Source organism: Hyperolius riggenbachi, chromosome 7 (assembly GCF_040937935.1).
Source record: "Hyperolius riggenbachi isolate aHypRig1 chromosome 7, aHypRig1.pri, whole genome shotgun sequence".
Classification (NCBI taxonomy): Eukaryota; Metazoa; Chordata; class Amphibia; order Anura; family Hyperoliidae; genus Hyperolius; species Hyperolius riggenbachi.
In genome coordinates this window covers 163248126-163269988 of record NC_090652.1, presented here as the reverse complement: position 1 = coordinate 163269988, position 21863 = coordinate 163248126, and the positions used below count along the sequence as shown (strand labels likewise).

The window sequence follows — 21863 nt, the reverse complement described above, 5'->3', positions numbered from 1 at the left end:
AGCATCCTCCCACCACTATTGCCACTAAACTCATAGGTCTAATAACTGATCAATCACTGTGATCACAATCAAAAGGAGGGGAAGGAAAAGGACCAGAGGCTTCCTCCAACCCCCCCAAGCTTGCCGTTCCAGTGCTGGGACCCTCTGAACCTATTCAACGGTAGATAGTCGATTAACACATACACAAGACAGCCACGCTCGGGAAGATGAAGAGGGTACTGACCGGTAGCGGAGGGGTCATGGAGCATTGCAGGCGGCTTCCCTCTACCGAGGTAGTTATCTAACTTTTTTGTCAGTCACAGATTTGTTTTAATGTACAAGTCAAGCTGCTAAAAACAGGAAGAGGAAGCCAGGGAAAGGGCAAGGAAAAGGGTGGCATATTGTGGAGAAGAAGGTGTGAGGAGGAGGAAACAAGGGGGACGCTCAATATGTAATCAAGCCACTGATCTGTACAGCAGTTATTTGCCAACACACAAGCTGTTGCAGCTCATTACTTATACATCTCCCTATGGCGATTTCCATGATACAACTACACAGATCAGCCACAACAATAAAACTACTGACAAAGGGAATAATACTGATTATGTCGTTGCAATGCCATCTCTCAAAGTGCGGTATATATTAAAGTGTACCCGAGGTGACATATGACAGGATGAGATAAGCATGTGTATGTACAGTGCAAAACATAGTAACTAGGTTGGCAGGAGATGGCAAGGTTCCCCAGAGGCTTTGGGAGCCCCTCCACCTCCCTCTCCCCAATCACAAGTGCAGCCAGTTAGCAAAGAAACCTCCCCAATCCCTCACAAAAACTGTGTGCAAGAGTGTGTGTAACTGGTTTCTGCTTCCAGATGCTGTGTCACAGCAGAAAACTCTCTGCTGCCATTCGCCGGCTCCCAATCACGTGGTGTTCGGGGACAAAGGAGGCCCCATGTTATTTTTGCAGGGGGCCCTATAAGTCTAGTTACACCCTTGCTTGTCGGTAACTTGTCGGGAATATAGTTAACATCACTAATAAGCAAATTACAGTCATACAAGTTTTCCTAGCAGAATACAACTTCTGAGTGTGGGAGGGAGATAGAAAAAGGCCACTGAGCAGAGACAACAAAGCATTCAACCTACAGGGTGGGCCATTTATATGGATACTCCTTAATAAAATGGGAATGGTTGGTGATATTAACTTCCTGCTTGTGGCACATTAGTATACTGTATGTGAGGGGGAAACTTTTCAAGATGGGTGGTGACCATGGCGGCCATTTTTAATCCAACTTTTGTTTTTTCAATAGGAAGAGGGTCATGTGACACATCAAACTTATTGGGAATTTCACAAGAAAAACAATGGTGTGCTTGTGTGTGTTTGAATGTAACTTTATTCTTTCATGAGTTATTTACAAGTTTCTCTTTGTTTACAGCCATTGACATGTCGCCGAGATTAACACGTGAGGAGCGGATATAAATTGTGTTGGTGTCTGGTGAATGCAGTAACCGGGTCATTGCAGCAGATTTCAATGCAAGACACCCTACGAGACCATCCATCTCACATGATACAGTTAGCAAACTGCTTGCTAAGTTTCGTGAAACTGGTTCAGTGTTGGATTTGCCAAAATGTGGACGCATAAAATCTGTCCCTAATGAAGAAACATCAGTGGCTGTCCTAGCTTCATTCAGCAAGAGCCCACAGCGTAGCACTCGTCGCATGTCACTGGAGAGTGGCATTAGTCGAACATCCCTTCGGCGGATATTAGCTACTCACAAATGGCACCCTTACAAACTCCAGCTACTGCATCATCTCAACGAGGATGACCCAGATCGGCACGCTGAATCTGCAGAAAGGGCAAAACAAAAAGTGGAACAGGACCCTCAGTTTATGCAGAAGATTTCGTTCAGTGATGAGGCAAACTTTTATGTGAATGGTGAAGTTAACAAACAAAACCACCACTATTGGTCTGACACTAACCCACATTGGATAGATCCCTCCAAGACTGTTGGAACAGAAAAATTGGTGGTATGGTGTGGGGTACAAAGATAGTGGGGCCATTCTTCATCAATGGAAACCTCAAGGCCACTGGATATGCGAAATTGCTACATGAGGATGCTTTTCTCTCTTTATGCACTGAAGCTGGCACTTTCCCTGAGTTTTTCCAGCAAGATGGTGCATCACCACATTATGGGTCAGGTCTGAGCATTCCTAGATGAACAGTTTCCTGGAAAGTGGATTGGTCGTCGTGGGCCAGTTGAATGGCTCCCACGGTCTCCCAATCTGACCCCCTTAGACTTATCTTTGGGGTCATCTGAAGGCAATTGTCTATGCCATGAAGATACGAGATGTGCCGCCCCTGAAACTATGAATACTGGAAGCCTGTGCTAGCATTTCTCCTGCGGTGTTGCTATCAGTGTGTGAAGAGTGGGAGAAGAGGGTTGCATTGACAATCCAACACAATGGGCAGCACATTGAACACATTTTATAAGTGGTCAGAAACTTATAAATAACTCATGAAAGAATAAAGTTACGTTAAAACCAAGGATACCATTGTTTTTCTTGTGAAATTCCCAATAAGTGATGTGTCACATGACCCTCTTCCTATTGAAAAAACAAAAGTTGGATTCAAAATGGTCGACTTCAAAATGGCCGCCGTGGTCACAACCCATCTTGAAAAGTTTCCCCCCTCACATATAATAATGTGCCACAAACAGGAGGTTAATATCACCAACCATTCCCATTTTATTAAGGTGTATCCATATAAATGGCCCACCCTGTACTTTGTAAATGTTTACATTTAAACTAAAATCATGAGATTTAAAAAAAAAAAAAAAATCATTTTTATGAACAGGAGGCTAAATACAATTGTTTATCTCAGGTTTTTCACCTCTGGTTCACTTTAAGCATTGAGCCAGTGCCAAAACTGGTCTAAAGATGCACAATAAGTGAATCCGAAAAAGAAAACACAGACACCACAGTGTAGGGAGTAGGGCTAGCTTGCTTGGTCTGATCCCATAGAAAAGCTAGGAATTGTGCTCATTCGGAACATCATTGATTGCCAAAAACATATGGCTTATGAACTTCAGAGCAGCAGCATGGAAAAATGGAAAAGAAGGTGATCCGGTCTGGCAAATCACGTTTTCTTCGGCTTCTAAATTTCCCAGATCCCATGAAGCAACTGTGAAAGGTGCTGGAGAAGAAAATCCAGTCCAATGGATGTCCCTCCTTGCAGTTTATCTGCTGCTTAGGTCTTTGTACCAAATACCACAGGACAGCTTCAGAGGTTCTGTGGAGTCCATGGCTTGACGAGTCCGAACTCTTTTGGTGGCACTTACATAATATTACACTGGTGGTTTTAATGTTTTGGCTCAATAGTGTATGGATCAATGCCACTTAAAGAGAGTCTGTATTCTTCTTTTTACAGGCTATTTATCTTAAGCAATAGGAGTAGAGCTAAAACGCAGCATTCCCACGGCAGAACAAGGTTTTCATACCCCCCAAATCCCTGGGGCAAAAATCGGGGAGCGATTCCTGGTAGAGGCAGAGCTTTGCACTGTAGCTCTGCCTCTACTGGAGTCAATCTCTGCCGATCGCCGCCTCTCTCCGCCCCTCTCAGTCTTCCTTCACTGAGAGGGGCGGGGAGAGGCGGAGACCCGCGCACATATTGACTTCAGTAAAGGCAGAGCTACAGCGCTAAGCTCTGCCTCCCCGGGCAGCAAAATCCACGACTTTTGGGGGTATAAAGCCCTCGTTCTGCCGCGGGAATGCGACATTTCAGCTCTATTCATACTGCATAAGATAAATAGCAGGTGAAAAGATTTTATAATGGCTTCAGACTCATTATTGTACAGTACAAGTAGTACTTCCAAGCATCCTGGCATACTTGCACACTGCATGTTGGATTGTGCAGTTTTGGCACATGCTTGAGCATAAAAAACTTTGTACTTTGGGAAGAACAAGTATTAACTGGTGGGCAATGCTGATGTGTCAACATCTTCTGGCCTCAGGAGTTTTGGGTCACTGTCAAGCGTATCAGTGGTATTTTTATGAAAAAGTAAAATAATTTGTTTTCTCCATTATTGTATCGGATTGTTAAGCCTGTTATGCATAAAAGCCACAAAACATCTCAGAGTAATTTTATTCATTCACTAAAGATTCTGAAGGATCACCCCTCCCCCCCAAAAACAGCAGCTGCACTGTGAGAATCGCATTTTTGTATTGCAATCCGAAGTTTCACATTACAATGCTCCACTGTGAACCTCGATTTACCTGAGTGGTTTGTTATTAATAGTGGATAATTGGTGCCAGGACACCTTCTGGGGAAAAGACACAGGAAACAAAAACACGGGAACCCAATAGTGTAATACGTTTAGTCAAAATTGTCAATGTAGAAGATAAGAATCTACTCACAAGAGTGGGTTGCAGAGGGGCAACCGACCACAGGAAGCAGGTGGAGACAATTAACCCGACTCCACTCGGTGAGGTCACTAAGGACCTGGATGCGGTCGCTCTCCTTGGAAAAAAGAAAGGAGGCAGATGTCCACCGTGGTGTAAACCACGTATGTTCTGCCTCCACCCCTCACACGGGTACCGTATGGGGGTTAGGAATGCACTAAATAGTTTAAAGAGGCGCCCTGGTGGTATATAAGAGAGTTTAACAGCAGTTTTAAAACCAATAAAGGTTTGAGGTTGCTTACCTCAAGGTCCTTGAGGTAAGCAACCTCAAACCTTTATCGGTTTTAAAACTGCTTTTAAACGCTTTTATATACCACCAGGGCGCCTCTTTAAACCATTTAGGGTTTGTGATTAAGCGCCCCATTCTATTTGAGTATGCATTGCAGCGTCACTCCAAGTTGAGTGCCGGGTGGTGCCACTAGTAAAAAGACTGCGGTTAGACGTACCGGTAACAGAGTTTCTAACTTGCATCCGAAACAGCTGAAAGATCAGCTGATCACCTGATCTGTGGAAACTCTAAAAGCCCCCGCCCACCCCTACACCTCAGTTTTTCAGCGTTTCCGCCTGGGAAACAGGCTAGAAGCAGAGCTCCCACTTTTTATTTTCCATGTACTCACCAGAAAGTGAGTTGTTCTCTGGGGAGGTGCAGCAGAAGCTTTACCCCAGTGGGGATTGGAGAAAAAGAGTGCAGCGAGGAACCAAACCGCAGCTGAAGGCATCTCCTCGTGGAGTTGGAGCCGCTTAAGCGTACTTTTGGCGGCCATACTCCACAGTTCTATGCTTCATCCCCCCCTCGATGCATGCTCAGGAGGAGCGTTCCCAGCCTTGCGTTCCATGCGTATGGAACACAGCACTTCCTGGTATGATGCCTTCTGCCGGATGTAGGGGGAACGCAGCCTGCACTAGCAGGAAGCAGAGCGGAGAAGTCCGGTATTCCTGACTTTCTCCGGTGATTGTACTCATGGAGGCTCAAGCTACAGCGGCAGCAGCACCACCTAAGTCCTCCTCTCGGTCACAGCCATCCACAGGTGGTGGTAAGTCCTCCAGTGGAGGATAAGGTTTTTTTATATGCATATACAGTATGTGGGAATGTGTGTTTGCGGTCATTGTGTTTGTATTTTTCAGGCCTGCACCCAGGCCCAAAACTAATGCACCACCTAAATATAAAAGATTTGGATTTTGCAATGTTAAAATGCCTCTTGACTTCCCCAAAAATGCATGTCAGCATTGTACTGAATCTGTTATTGCCTCTGAAACATCTAAGATTCTTAAAGTGTACCAGAGGCTACGGATATTAAAGAGGTTTTACTTCCTCCAGCCCCATAAGCACAGATGCGTCCCTTGCTGTCCTCCTGAGTGCCTCCGTTAAGCGTCCATCAGCTCCGGTATTCAGATCAGTGACGTCAACAGGGGGCCTTCTGCGCAAGAGCAGAAGATCCCGGACAACATCACTGAGTCAGACTGGGCCCGAATAAGCCAAATACCAGGAGCTGATTGCGCCTTAGAGGGGGCACTCAGGAGGCTGACGAGGGACGTATACTTGCTTATGGGGCTGCAGAAAGCCCCGGGTAAGTAAAAATCTTTAATAGCCGCAGTCTCTGGGTCATTTTAAGAGGGTAATGGATTTGGTTATGGATATAGTCAAAAAGGATATGCAGGAAACTGTAGATACGTTTAAAGAATCCTTTGTTGTGCCTACCAATCAACAACCTTTGTTGTTCCTATCAATATTGTACTATGCACTTACCTGTCACCCATTCTGCAATGACCGCTTCATCTGTTGCTGGAATGACCGGTTCATCCCCTTGCTGGAATGACCGATTCATCTGTTCCTTCCCTACATTATCAGATCAGCTACTTCTTTAGCCAATCAGTCATGTAACACTTCGGGCGCCCAACTCACCACCTTGGCGCCTGATTACTGAAACTTTCTAAGAGCATCTATTAGATGCTTGCCAACCCCTCTACGCCCAAATTACTGTCTTCAATACGATCTCCCCTATCTCCTATATGGGGACAAAGGTAGTGAAGAGACCCTTGTTTCTCAACATTGGGGAAAAGGTGCTTTGTGGAAAGTGCAAGATATGCATTTCATAGTGGTATGCCATGATTCAAAGGCTGGGCTCATACACCCTTTAATTTAAATAGGACACTAGATTTCTAAAAGAAAAATACACTGAGAATTCGTGAGAGCAAAACATTTCTTAGAACAGAGCTGTTTGCAGTGCCCTGAGTGTGCCCTGGATGTTTGGGGTTACCAACAATCACTTACATAATTTAATATGGTCATACAGAGTTTGAGTTTTTTTTTTACTAATTTACTATGTCTAAAAGGATGAACTGGAAACATTTAAGACAATATATAAGTAAAACATTTAGATTAGGAATCAATTAGCAAAAAGAGACATACCTGGTAGACTTTATGGAGAATTACTCTATGGGTAAGACTCTTGTCGACACATAGATTAGCAAATTTCTGACATGTTTTTCGCACATTTAGAATTAGATCTGTGCTTGGAATGTAGCTTAGAATTTGCAGAAGTATCTCATCTGACAAATCAGTTGGATTAAAACAGCATCCCTCTATTTTCTCTGCAATTTGAGCCTAAAGGAACAAATCAAAGATTAAAATTCTAGTAAAATAACTACTTTATATGGCAAAAAAAACAGCTGTAACTGATCTTTTTTTCAAGCTGCATACAGTTTGCATAGAATTTGCATGAAGGGTAAAATTAATAGCATCTCATTGACTACCTTGAGGCCCCTTTCAGGCAAGAGTGTTTTCATTACGTTGTATTACCTATTTTTACCTTGGGGTAAAGCTAACGCAATGAGTCTATTGGACATTTCATACCTGATGCGGTGCGATGCACTAGAAGTATCGCATCTGACACGAATGCATCAGCACGTTATGGGTCAACATCCGCTGTGTCGACCAGAAGTCATGCAAGTCAACGGTGCCACAGATATTTTAAACTTTTTTGTGTTGCAGTGCGCATGCGTGGAAGCAATTTTTTTCAATACACTTGATTGCAATGGGGTCAATTCATAAAAGGTTGTGCGAAAAAAAAAAATCTGGTGGGGAAAATACCGCATTGGTATTTTAGATTTTTGTGCGCTAATTCATATAAAATTTTCGGTGCGGTGCGGTAGATTGACAAAAACCTTTGCGGTAACAGCAGAAGAGAATGGAGTGTCTCTGTGTTTCAAATTGTTCCGTGCAGTGAGGGTAATAAGAGGCATTTAAGTCATCCCTTTAGATGTACATGTTTTGTTATACTGCCTCTGCTTGCTCTGAATCTGTTTTCTTAACATTCTATTTAATTGCCACAGCTTCGATTAACTTCCAAGAAACTTTACACAAGCCATGCTTAGGTGATTTTCCCCACTAGCTCCTACATATCTTCAAACAGGTACCCAAGAGGTTAAACAGACACACAGCATAAGCGATTTCGATTTAATTCACGAGTTTCTTTAAAAATCAAGATTTAGCACTAAATTCACAATGTACATTAACATTTACAAACATGCATCAACAGAAAATTACATCAAACTATCAAATGGTGGTGATTATTCGGGATGGCAGCTCTGTGAACTAGTGCAGTACAGACCTGCTATGAAAAGGGAGGGATATGGCGAGTCACAGATTAGCGAGGGGCACCCAGAAGCATGAGGACAAATTAATAAAAATAAATAAAACCTAAATTAATATACACACGCACACAACACAAACATATACATATATATTTATTTTAAGCACTCTGTCATGACAGAGGACTAAAATGTTGGTGAGACTTACTGCCTCCGCCCACTAGATGTGGATATTAGACACACATTATGTCATAGCCAGCCCCCTCTACCGGTATCAGAGGACTCCGGCTGACTCCCCTAGTCTGGCACTGCAGTCACTGTGGGAGGCCTCTGCTGGAGATGCACCGGCCTCCCATTCCGGAAGTGGCTCTCCCTCTGCTCTGTCACCATGAGGCCTTGCCAGCCTCTCACAACACCCTCAGCGCAGACCGCATACAATTTGTGAAGCCTACACTTGCGAAACACGTCACCGGCTTGAGCTGCGGAACGCAGGCGACAGACGTGGGCCACTGAATCTCCACCCTTTACTGTGCACGGAGCGGCAAGCTGTGCACAGCAGGAGAAGGACTGCGCCTCCCGGGGGAGGGGTCCTATTTCATACAATGGAATGGGTCGTTGCAGGCTCAGAGAAAAAACAACAGCAAAACCACAGAAAAATGCATGTATTCATGTGCAATTCCTTGTGAAAACCCTTTCTAAGGCCCCGTTCACACTTGCTTTTGGCAAGTAAACGGACCGGATCCTGATCGGATCAGGACCTGATCCTGATCAGAACCGTACGGTTCCGATCCGGATCCGGTCCGTTTGTATCAGGCATGCATCAGGCTGCCATCCGGATCCGTGGGCAAAAAAATAGTGAAATTTAAATAAAAAAATGTTGGGGTCAGCAGAAGGTGCACCTGTAGAATCAGGTTCCTCCGCTGTAGGCCTCACCTCCACCTCCGACATTCTGCCAAACAGCTCCAGCACGTCTGCCACTGCTGCTCCACTCCAGACATGCTTGGCCCATGTGTCCCCATCCGAAATGGCCGCTTGGATACGCATAGGAAGTGGGGTAGAACGTCAGGTTTTTGTAGGCAGTGTGTTCTGTGCCTTTCGTTTCCCATTGGTTTCTGTGTTCCGGATGGTGCTGTCAGGCTCAGGTCCGGCTCGGGTGCGTGGGCCGGAGATCCGGACCCAAAAAATAGCGCATGTTGGAAAAGTGTCCGGAGTCCGGATCCGGTCCGGAGTCCGTACTGTACGGAACGGACACGTGTGAACGTCCGCATAGACTTTGCATTGCTATGCGGAACGTACGTTCCGTTTGTACAGTATACGGTCCGGATCAGATCAGGAAAATCCGGACAGCGAACGCTAATGTGAACCGGGCCTTACTGGCACCCTTATTAAAGCAATTGGGAATCATACAAAAAAAACCAAAGAAACAAAAACAAAAAAAAACAAAGTGTACTTTTCTGTTAGCAGGGCGCATCCACTAGGTGGCAATAATTACTATTCCCCCTCCAGGCCACCATGTATCGTAGGAAGAGATGTAATTCTGGTGAAGTTTTATCGCCACCTAGTGGATACGCCCGGCTAACGGAAAAGTACCACAAAAAAAAATAATAATAAATTAACCAGATACTTAACAAAAGCATGACTCGGCCAGGCTACCGATCCCTACTGTGTGGGACAGGAGCTGCCCGGGGAGATTGCGAGTGACTGAGCAATCTCCAGGGGGCTTAAACAGAACCTGAATTACCACTGAAAATAAAATAAAGTGTTTCACTTACTTGGGGCTTCTTACAGTCACCCTGTGTCTGCGCCGGTCCTGAACGGTCCTCCGGCCTACAGCCGCGGCTCAGTTTTATTATCACTCTATGTCACATTCCCTTGATCGTGCTCTTGTCACCGGTATCTTTCTGTGCAGGCGCAGCAGGACGAGGACGCGCACAATCAGGGCTGCGCAGGTTCAGTTGCTGTCGACAGGCTTAGTCGTCGTAAGCGAAACTGAGCTGCGGCGGGGGGACCGGAGGATCAGGACCAGCGCGGGCACAGGGCGACTGCTGGGCGCTGGCAGAAGCCCCAGGTAAGTGAAACTATTTTTTATTTTTAACCATACCTCAGGTTTCCTTTTTGGTTCATTCTCCACTAATTACAATTCCTCCAAGAGTTCAGATCAAACATCTCTACTGACTATAGTAAACCACAAGTTACAGCACTCTGTCAGTACTTTGTACCTCTTCACTTCTCTTTGCAGCTCCTCTAATGAAAGCCCTGATTTGTTTGCAAAGAAAATATTATATTAAGAAAATATTTTAGGAAATCAGCTGGTACCCCACCGGCAGTGAATTAATTACAGACATTTAACTTGAAACTAGTAAATAATGTAACCTTCATAATTAAGCATAAAAGTGATTTTCTCCCCAAATGTGTAATAATAATCATATCTCACCTCTGAACAGCTGGCAGACATGCCTGTATGATGCGTGTAAACCAAAACTTAAAAGAACACACAATTAATTCACTGCTCCCTCCAAATCATCAAATAACTCAGATCACATTTACTTATTGCATTCTGTTACATGACGATGGATGCTTGTCAAATCTGAAACGGGTAAAGGACCTGCGGTGACGTCATGATCACATGATCTGATTTTAGTGTGGGAGGCGTGGCAGGAGTGTAAAAGTCATTTGTAATGTTGGCTAGTGGCTACAAGGAGTGGAATGTGTGCCGTTTAGCAAAAATCATCAACCCAAGGCTCTGACTACCATGACAAGGGGTTGATTTTTCCCCAGGTATCTTCTCATTCAGTGAGTTAGGGCCAGTGTGCAATGCCTGGTGCATTCAGGTTTTTGTATATGCAATGAACCATTAGGCTGGGGGAGGGAAAAAAAGGGCGATCATAGGGCAGGCAAGCTGGTACATGTACACAGCATGATACAGAGCAGAGACTTGCCTTGCCTGCAGGGGAGGTAGAAAAAAATGCTCTTACCATTGTGATGACTGTACAGCTAGGTAAGGTATACAGGATGAAAAAGTTCCTGGAATCCAGGGGGGCTGCTTGCAGGATTTGTGGGAGAGATTGGTAGGGACAGGAATCATTATCATGACATCCACTGCATTACAGCTAAGCTCTCTGCTCCATCTCGAGTTATTCTCAGTCACTCTCCACGCCTCCTCCTTCCCTCATTCACCTTTGTTCCCCAAGTGCTCGGTGTCTGTGTCATACAGGAAAACTAAATAAAAGTGCAATCCTGGTGAGGCAAATATCTTCTTCCCTCTTCCAGTTTTTCTCCCCTCTTTTCACTGCCTCTCCCCTCTGTGGCTCTCTACTTTGACCCCCAACCCCCCCCCCCCACACACACACACACACACACAATCTTATCTTCACAATTTAATCATCTTAGGCCTCTTGCACACTACATGCGATTCCGATTCTGAAAATTTCATGCTGCGTTTTTTCTGTGTTTTTCTTCTTGTTTTGATAGCATCCAGGGAAAATTGGAATTGCAAATCGGATTTGCAGTTTGCAGGGGGCCTCAATCTTGTTATTAGTAACTCTAATTTAAAGCTGTCCATACATGCATTGATTTTTATCCACAGATTCTTTCCCTATGATTGAATCTATGGCTTATCAACCAGCCACATGGATCGTAATTTAGATCGGTCCATGGCAAAAAAAAATTAAATTAATATCAAGTGATAAATTTCAATCGATTGGACACAGCGGTGGAGTTGCAGTAAATCAACAGCCGATAGCATTGCAATGTATCGAACAGATCTATTAAAAATCTGTGTGCAGTATGGGAGAGAATCGATCCCTCTCTGATCAGATTAAGATCAGAGAGGGATTCATCTGTTTGCCACAGGGGGCAAAAATCTATGCATGTATGGCTAACTTAATACTTTCCCTTACAGTTATCCCTGTTCCCATAATCCTAATCCCTATGCTAACCCTAAATTATCCAAGTGTTAATTTCCCTTAACCTCCTCCATGTTAGAATACTTTTACCTAAATTTCACTCCTTCCCACTTAAATGCCTAACCCTGATTTCTTAGTATTCCCTAAAACACTTATTTCCCATAACAGATAGCCCTATCCTTACTTTAAAACCTTCTCCACATGTATAAGGAATCTTGCCCGACAGTGATCATCCGATCCCTCAGGTGACACTGTAGTCTGGCCCTATACACAGTGGCGTAGGGGGTGCAGTGGTAGCAACCGCATCGGGGCGCTTGGGCTAGAGGGGCCCACCCCTCAAACACAGTGGGCTCTATTCATAAAACCTTACCGCAAGTTTTCCGCTCAAAACAGCGGATTTTCCCGTCCATTTAGCAAAGTGGGCATTCATAAAAGCTGTTCCCGCATGAAAATCTACAATCCCCCAGCAGAGCGAGAAATTTCCGCCTTCTCCAGTGTTTTTCTAGATTTATCTAGAAAAAAGTAACAAAATGGCCATTCATAAAGTTTAGAGGAAGCGGTATGTGGACGGGAAATACCGCTTCCTCTGATTTTGCGGATTACATACAAGTGAATGGGACAGACCTCCCAGAGAGAGCAGTGCACGGAGGGACTCTGCCGGCTGAAGTGTTTCCGCATGCCTTCCGACAGCTTACCGCCAGCTTTCAGCGGGAGATCTCCGCTCTTGCATCGCAGCTGGCAAGATTTTTTTGAATGACCACCCAGAAGTGTAAAATACCGCTGCGGTATTTTCCCTCCAGGAGTTTTTTCGCCACAACTTTTTTATGAATAGAGCCCAGTATAGGCTCTTATTGGTCCTGTGCTAATAATACTTCTATAGTTGATTTAAATAGTAGTGATCATTAACGCACAGTTTCCTATCCACTTCTTGCACCTCTGACACTGGTTGTCCTTGATTGGCTTTGGTGTGTTGTATCAATTGTTATCTATAGCATGCTTGAAGGGGCCCAATGCTAAACTTGCACTGGGGCCCACGGCTTCTTAGCTACGCCTCTACCTATAGAGCCGTATCTCTAGCCTGCAGGCTAGCGATGTATTCTGTTGCCATGTGGGCGGGAGTCGTAGAGTGCGGTGAGTGGTGAGAAAAAAAAGCTCTTGGCTGTCACTCGGCTGAATTAATTCACTCTCCTAGGGCTTATCTCCTTTGCTTTTCAGGCATTTTCAAAGCTCTGTGCAGTGGTGGGATTTTATATAAAGCCACACCTTCTCCAGGGCTGGATGTCCTGTCGTTCCTCTGCAGCGGCCACCGGATGTCTCCTACCGAGTTCTTCTGCAGGAAATCATGACAGGCAGAGGGTGGCTAGTTGAATCAGAATGGATGAGACATACAGCACTGAAGGAGGTGAGGGCCTTATCTTAAAACCTGCTGCAGCACGCAGCTCTGCATCTACTGTGGGACCACTAGACCACCAGGAAAATGTGGGTAAGGTGGGGAAATTAGACCACCACCAGGGAATACTGTGAGGGAAATGGGGGGACCACAAGGAAGAGCTATATGGGTGTACCAAAAGACCACCAGGGAATATTGTTTGGTGGTAGGAACACTACACCACCAAGGAAAGTTATATTGGTGGGGGACCATTAGACTGCCAAGGTGTACTATAAGGGAGGAAGGGGGACCCCTGGACTACCAGGGAATACTGTGATGGGGTTGGGGGCACTAGACCACTAGGGAACACTGGGGATTTTAAGGGGGTACTCTGCCTACTTATGCTTAGTGGTGCATTCTGTGGGAGCGAGTAACAACACTGATGGGAGGAGGGGTACTGAAACTTCGGGAATTAGCAGAGATCATGGTGCTAGGAGAGAGGTCAGTAAAGATGTGTTGCCTGATTAAGGGAGACGGTGGTCTGCGAAGGAGGGGGGGGGGTATCCAAGATAGGAGAGGGGCATATTTAAGGAATTCGTAGAGATGGTGGTAGTAAAGGGCAGGACATAAGTGTGTGTGTTTGGGGGGGCTTGGGGAATCAAGGTGGACATACGTCTGTCGACTCGGTGGCCAATCAACCAACCATTTCAATAATTATCACAACGGATGAAAATCTGTGCCGCGACAAGTATGCCCGATAGACGATTTGACTGATTTCGGGTGGAAATTGGTTGACTGTATCGAACTGAGATGCTGGGAATTCTCCAGCCGATGTGGTTGATCGGGTGATTGGCAGTAACGGCGTGCCATAATTACGTACAATGGACACAACGGAAACCCCCAGGCTGTTGTCCCTCCAAATGTATTAGGCCTCGTTCACATCAGTTAGCGCAGATGGCTATGCAATCCGAATCCAACACGTATGATCGCATGGCGTCTGCGCCACTATGCGCTGCTGATCCCATTCATATACAGTGAATGGGTCAGTGCTGCGATTCTCAAAAAATACTTGCAGCAGTGCGATAGCGCAGTGTTTCTCAACATTTTATTGGTATGTACCCCTTTTAAAAACCTGTACCCACCAAGTACCCCCTAGCATAGTAAACATTATGACAAGTACCCCTTGACAAATATATATTTAATCGTAGTACATGATAATTGGTTCTAAACCATTTCCAAGCATTTGCTATTGTTTTTAATTAGCTAAAACACTAATTTGGTATTGTGTTAAATAAGATTTATCATTTTCTAAAACTCTAAATTTGTTATTCTTGGTTAAGTATATCAAGCCCGAGTACCCCCTGGAACCATCAGAAGTACCCCTTGGGGTACGCGTACCACACGTTGAGAAACTAGGCGATAGCGCATCGAACTGCTGCGCAGCGCATATGATGGGAAAGGTAAAAGTGCTGTCTATGCACTTGTACCATTCTTGCATGTTGCACACTATACACGCTGCAAAGATGTGCACGCCAGCGCGTTTAATGGGAAGGAGGCCTTATGTGACTGTGCATTTATACTTTACCTGTCACCCTGTCCCTCAAGTGTCCTTGCTCTATTTCCACGATTGGTGCCCAATGTGATTACTGTCATATAGCGTGTGGGGATAGTTTGTGATGTCATTTGACCTGGGGCTGCAATGAAAACAGGCCTCTAGTTTGTGCTGTCCCCCCCAGGCTAAAAGGTTCCAGTTTTCCCCAAAACAAACTGTCTCCATCTATACTAATCACATTCATTTATTTATTGCATGTTTGCAAATATATTCAGCTTTGGCCCTGTGTTCTTTGAAAGTTCCTTAGGCACTATTGTGAAATGACTCTAGAGACAAAACAATCGTGGCTCAGAACATACCGTATACATGCTAGATTAGAGGCGGCCAATCAAGAATGTCTCAGCCGAGAACCTAGCATGCATCTAGCGTGTGCTCAATATTTTCTTCAGATTCTGTAGTGATGCTTAAGTGACAGCTGAGCGCATTGTTCTCAACACTCACCCGGGCCTTTGGGAAGCTGCTTTTTGCCTCTGCCATGTGCTGCTCCCTGTCCCTCTGCCCCCCCCCCCCCCAAGGTACCAACAGGTGATAGCGACACCTCTGAACTGTAAATCAATAACAAAGGAGTTATGTGCTCATACTAGGTATGAACGACATCTCTGTATAGCAAAGGCCAAAACTGCTGCCTTAGGGTTCGAGTCCAACAGTGCAACAGTAATCTATAGTGTGTAGATAGCCTAAGGCCTCTTTCAGTCTATGTTTACAGTGGGGAGTTGTGTTGCAAATCCTACAAAAACAAGACTAAATAGGAAAAGTGCCATCATGTGTGGCGCATACAGTGAAGCATACAGAACATAACATACAAAGTATGCTTCACTGCAATTGTTTATGTCTACGTTACGCTGTACTGCACTGCATGCATCGTATTTTGGCAACAGATTCTGTTACACCGCACTGTTACTGTGTCAATGTGATTGTACCACAACAGTATAATTTTAACCCTTTTCACTCATATGTCCCGCATAGCGGGACATTGCTATTTTTGCGTTGGGCTCGTATGTCCTGCAGAGCGGGACATAAAGCGGCGGTTTGCAGGCGCATCTGTCCCCCAACAATGTCCGATCCCTCTCACCTAGTGTACCCCGGCATGTAGACTACATGCCCACACAGGAAGTACCCCCCTGGCTGAAACCGGAAGTGTGCGATCAGCGCTACCAGGAAGTGTCAGATTCCTTCTTGCAGATTCCTTGCAGAGATGCAGAGAGGAGCAATGGCTTCCTATGCATTGGACGTGGAGAAGCGTCTAAATGGTAGCCAGCATTTCATTGCTCTAATGCCAAAAATACCAAACATTGCACAGTGTGCAGTGACATGAAGACACCATGTGGCAGGTGTAAAACCACCTATTATTGCGAAACTTGCTCAAAAGAAAGATCATCGTCCAGGGACAGATCACAAAGAAAAAAGTCAAAACATAACAAATCAAGCAGGAGACACAGATCAAGATCTTGTTCACCAAGACAACAAAGCGTGCTGGGCATGTGCTCAGCCAGTAATGCCCAATCATCTAGTCTGTGCTAATTGCTTTCAAGATTTAGGTAAAGACAAAACCTCTAATCCTGTTGTCTCGGACCTGGTTCAGAAAGCAGTACAAGAATTGTTGCAAAACTTTGTGGCTAGTATGCCAGTTCAGCCTATTCAATCTCAATCATAGGCGTATGACCGCCCTTCTACTTCTGCAATCACTGAAGAGGAATACGATGTGGGGTTCAATTTCACATTAGTAGAACCCTTTGTCAAAGCAGCAATTTCGGCATTAACTGGGCAAAGATGGGCTCTACATCCGTTAATAAAACAGTTTGTTGCTGCAGTTATGAAAATAATTAATAATGCAGTTATGAAAATACCTATTAAACCAATCTTCACTCAATGAGATCTGCCCCTAGTCCTTAATTTCCTCTCAGGTTCTCCTTTTCATCCTGTTGAAGACTGCTCAATAGAGAATTTAACCCTATTTTTCTGGTAGCGAACGCCTCTGCAAGAAGGGTCTCAGAGATCCAAGCCTTGAGTTGTTGTGAACCACATTTACAGTGGTTCTACGCTAATCAATTGCAAGTGCTCAAAAAAGAGCTTATACTGTGTCTGAGCCCTTAGTGTGATGCCTTCACTATATTTCATTTCAAATGTATCTTGGCGCATACACCATGTCACAACAGAACCACAGCAGCAAAGAGTTAAACTGCAAGCTATCACACAGCCAGGGCAGATTGAATTACCTGGGCTCTTATCAGCACCCTGCTGACAAAAAGCTTACCTCAACCGTGACAAAACTCGTAAACCAAGCTCTAAAGCCCCCTCTACACCATGCAATTTCACGTGCGATCGATCAAATTCGATTGAATCAGTTATATCCGACATGTCTGATCGGGAGTCAATGGATCGTGTGATTGATTTTGCATTAAAAACTAACCAAAATCGATCACACTATTGATCGAATCCCGATCGGACATGTTGGATTTAATCTATCTGATCGAATTCGATTGCACGTGAAATTATATCGTGTAGATTAGTCTTAAAGCAGACTGGATGTCCCCCCCCCCCCCCTCACCTGGGTTCCCGTCCCTGCTACCCCTCCAGCTACATGCCGCAAAACTTGTTACAATGTATAGCGGCGGCGATTGGGGAGCTTACCTTCTCTCCACTTCCTCCGCTCGCTGTGTCACTGCCTGCAATGCCACCCTCTGTACTTTGAAGGGCAGCCTTGCAGGCAGTGACGCTGCGAGTAGAGGAAGTAGGAGGAGAAGGTAAGCTCCCTGCTCGGTGCTGCTATACATTGGGACCCAGGTGAGGGAGGGGGTACGTCCCCCCTCCCCGCTGACCTCTGCCATCCCTATCCTGCCTGCTATACCCCTCCTGCATGGCGGCCCCCTCTCCCCCCACATGCTGTGACACAGAAACGGATCCGTTTCTGTGTCCAAATCTGCCTGTGTAAAGGGGGATCAGTTTTTCTATTGCCTGCCACTACCCCTGCGTGTATCAGGATCCAGATCCATTGCGTGAAAATGCAGCAGATCCGGACCTTCCATTCAGGTTTTGAAAACGGATCCCCGCAAACGGAGACGGATCCGTTTTTTGTTTGGGTAAAAATGGCTGCTATTTTTAACATTGCTATCGGTGACTCCGATTTTCCTCAGGTTTTAAAAACGGAGCCACGGGTACGTTTCCGGACCTAGTGTGAACCTACTCTAACTCTAAATTTCATAATTGTCATACTTCATGGTTTTTCTAGGCACTTGGAATATGCACACAGAACTTTGTTATCACAGGTTAGCAAAGCCAATCTGATACACCTTCCGGGAAGATCCCAGGTAGATCAGACCTCCAGACACTAGAAGCAAGGTTCTCAGCAACCCTTTACAGTTGAAACATACTAATGTTTCATATGTGTGAATTCATGACGCTTTATGAAAGGGTGTTGGAGTTCTCCTCACCCCCCCTCCCCAGCAAGGAGGGCATCAGCTCTTATATCAACGCTTCCCATCCGGATGAAGTCTTTAAGAGTCTGGTATAACAGATCTCTGCGTCTTTGTCCATCATCTGTTTTGTCAAATTTCATCTACAGACAGGCTAGCAGGACACTGGCCAAACCACACTACATTGGATTGCTCAGCACAAAGGCTTTGACGATCTTCGTTTTAAACCCATGTTCTTTATTTTGCAATTATCAGCTCATCTAGTCACGCCCTGTGTATGTGAAAAATGTGTGGTCCAATATATGTTTTACTATATACAGTGCTGGTTTGCTGTAAATTAGTGCGCCTTATATTTGCATGTATATTTGACCTTTTCTGTACCTATCATCTAGTTGTGATATTGTTTCACCTTTTATATTGCACAGTCTTCCTTTGTTAAACATTTTAAAAAATTGTAAATAAAGAATTTACAAAAAAAATAAAAAAAGACTTTGACTATTATTTGGGGGAGAGGGGGACATGGCTGAGGCTGTGCCACAAGGCTAATTCCCTGAAGATTTCATACTGAAAACGATCAGGAATTGGCCTTTCGATTTATGGTAGCCAACAGGAGGTCTGGATTTGTAGTCACACTCATGGAGGTCGGAATTTGTAGTCACACTCAAAATTAAAGTGAAAAAAAAAAACTACAGGCTTTTCCAACTTTGATGTGCTGTCCTTAAAACAAGACAAAATGAGGCTCAGTAGTGTGTGTGGCCTCCACGTGCCTGTATGACCTCCCTACAACACCTTGGCATGCTCCTGATGAGGTTGCGGATGGTCTCCTGAGGAACTCCTCCCTGATCTGGACTAAAGCATCCACGAACTCCTGGACAGTCTATGGTGCAATGTGGCGTTGGTGGCTGGAGTGAGAAATGATGTCCCAGATGTGCTCAGTTGGATTCAGGTCTGAGGAATGGGCGGGGCCAGTCCATAGCATCAATGCCTTCATCTTGCTGGAACTGCTGACACACCCCAGCCACATTAGGTCTAGCATTGTCTTGCATTAAGAGGAATCCAGGGCCAACCACATCAACATATGATCTCACAAGGGGTCTGAGGATCTCATCTCAGTGCTAATGGCAGTCATGCTACCTCTGGAGAGCACATGGTGGGCTGTGCAGCCCCACAAAGAAATGCCACTCCACACCATTACTGATCAAATTCCAAACCGGTCATGCTGGAGGATGTTGCAGGTAGCAGAGCATTCTCCACGGCGTCTCCAGACTCTGTCATGTCTGTCACGTGCTCAGTGGGAACTGCTTTCCTCTGTGAAGAGCACAGGGCACAAGTGGCAAATTTGCCAATCTTGGTGATCTCTGGCAAATGCCAAACGTCCTGCTTGGTGTTGGGCTGTAAGCACAACCCCCACCTGTGGAAATCGGGCCCTCATGGAGTCTGTTTCTGAGCTGACACATGCACATTTGTGTCCCACTGGAGGTCATTTTGCAGGGCTCTGGCAGTGATCCTCCTGTTCCTGGAAGAAGGAAAAGTAATGATCGGCACTGCAACGTACATTTCCTCCTGTGCCTTCTTGTACAAAGGAGGAGGTAGCAGTCCAGCTGCTGGGTTGTTGCCCTCCTCCACGTGAGAAAACTTGGTTCCCTTGGGTCTTCCAACAACTCTGAGTTGTTGATAATTTGTGTGATTTATAGAGCATTTATGTCAGATAGATATCCTTTGCTATTACCCAGTGGGCATTGAATTGTGTCACTATTCTAGTGTGACCCCTCTCCTCCCCTCCGTGAGAGGGACAAGCATGGGGGCGGAGCAAAGATTCACGATCCGTACGCAACGCTCTGTTGTAACTGCGTCATAAGAGGCGATCCAGGTAACTGCATTCGCGGAAACGCCTAAACATTTCTCCCGCCTCCTGCTTAAACCGATCCAGATTACCGCAATTCCGCAGGATCCTCAAAAATTGGCCCGTGGGGATGCCTGCAACTACCGACATCAGATGATGGCTTGCCGCGTGCAGTAGGAAACAAAGAAGTTATTATGCAGGACAAAAGACATCAACTCAAGTATGAAGGAGTTGTGGACAGTGTGAAGAGGATAATTTTCAAAGAGAACATATTCAAGGGCCCCCAACCCTACGCTATGTGGTATTAATGGTACAGTCATCCTCATTCAAAAAGTCAGTAAGTTTGTTAAGAACTTCCATCGAGTCCCGAACAGAAGAAGGCAACTTCCTTACTAGGGGCTGTAATTTCCGATCAAGGTATCTGCTCACAGCCTCACATGGTCCCTCCACAGCCGAGATAATCGGTCGTCTCGGGGGAGGCATGACACCCTTATGAACTTTTGGGAGAACATACATGGTTGGCTTTGTATACTCCTCCACCAACATATAGTTGTACTTATTTTGATCAAGGATGCCATGCCTCAAACCCAGGAGTAACCGGAAGTTCAGCTCATCCACCACTTGTCTAAAGGGATCACACTCTATCCTAGCATAAGTGCAGGGGTCGCTTAATTGTCTATGCATCTCACCGATGTACATTTCTCTGTCCATCAAAACAATATTTCCCCCCTTATCACTTGGTTTTATGACCAAGTTAGATTTACTCTTCATTATGCAGGAGAACAGAGGCACCAAAAGGATAAAAGGAAGCTAAATGAGCTTAAAAAACCAAATTCTTGGTAAATAGAGGAGGTAGTGGTGGACTTACCTCCTCCAAGTAGACACACAACAATTGTAGTGAAGACAGTCAATATATTTTATTTATGAACTCCAAATATGCAACGCGTTTTGCAGGTTTGATCCAGCTTCATCAGACAATAACAACGGAGCAATAGCATATGTGGTCAGTAGAAGAGCCAGGCACCTCACAAAGGTCATGAGCAATATGGTGGACAGATCTAATACTCATTCTAGCTCTACCCCCCCGCAAAACCACCAAACTTCTTAAAGATATTCTTTCAATCCACTCATTGACTGACACCTAGAGAGTGTTACCCCATAGCACCAGGGGTTATACTTTTTATTCCCCAGTGCATAATTCATATGTCCACATTGATATGGTACTAGCTACCTCCTCACTCCTACCCCAATTAGCATATGATCGCCACGTGACATGCGCCTGGTCTGACCATGATGTTGCTCTGACTGCTTTCACATCCATTCACCCTAAGGTCTCTAAATCACCTTGGAGACTCAATGAGTCGCTCCTCCTCAAAGATGACATGGCCTTGCAGGTCCACGCTGCTATTGCAGAGTACTTCGAAATTAATGATCACAATCAAGCTACCTCCGCCTCCATATGGTTAGCCCATAAGGCGACCATAAGAGGTCTCTTAATCAAAATAGCCTCTAAAGCCAAAAGGGCCAAATCCCTGGCCATCCAAATCATTGAACACAAAATTTTGTCCCTTATCCAGATAAATAGCCAGAGGCCTTCCTTGTACCTCAAAAAACAATAGCTGACCTCAAACTTCAATTAGAAGTAATACTCACATCCCAAACTGAAAAAGCCCTTAGATGGACAAAAGCTAAAGCCGT

The 21863-nt window shown here is 45.1% G+C and overlaps 1 protein-coding gene across 2 annotated transcripts in view; it reads right to left on the bottom strand.

The window, feature by feature from the left end:
* FBXL18 (F-box and leucine rich repeat protein 18) overlaps positions 1-11127 on the bottom strand; it is an 83136-nt gene extending 72009 nt beyond the window's left edge. Inside the window, exons 1-2 of one of the 2 annotated variants that reach the window (XM_068246892.1) lie at positions 10999-11127; positions 6843-7037 (exon numbers count right to left, since the gene is read on the bottom strand). In XM_068246892.1, the coding sequence (XP_068102993.1) occupies positions 6843-7037; positions 10999-11001 (198 nt within the window). In that variant the 5' untranslated portion in view covers positions 11002-11127. Of the gene's footprint in view, positions 1-6842; positions 7038-10457; positions 10618-10998 lie in introns of those variants that run through there. The other variant, XM_068246891.1, reaches the window with a different exon arrangement.
* Between the last annotated feature and the right edge of the window lie 10736 nt (positions 11128-21863).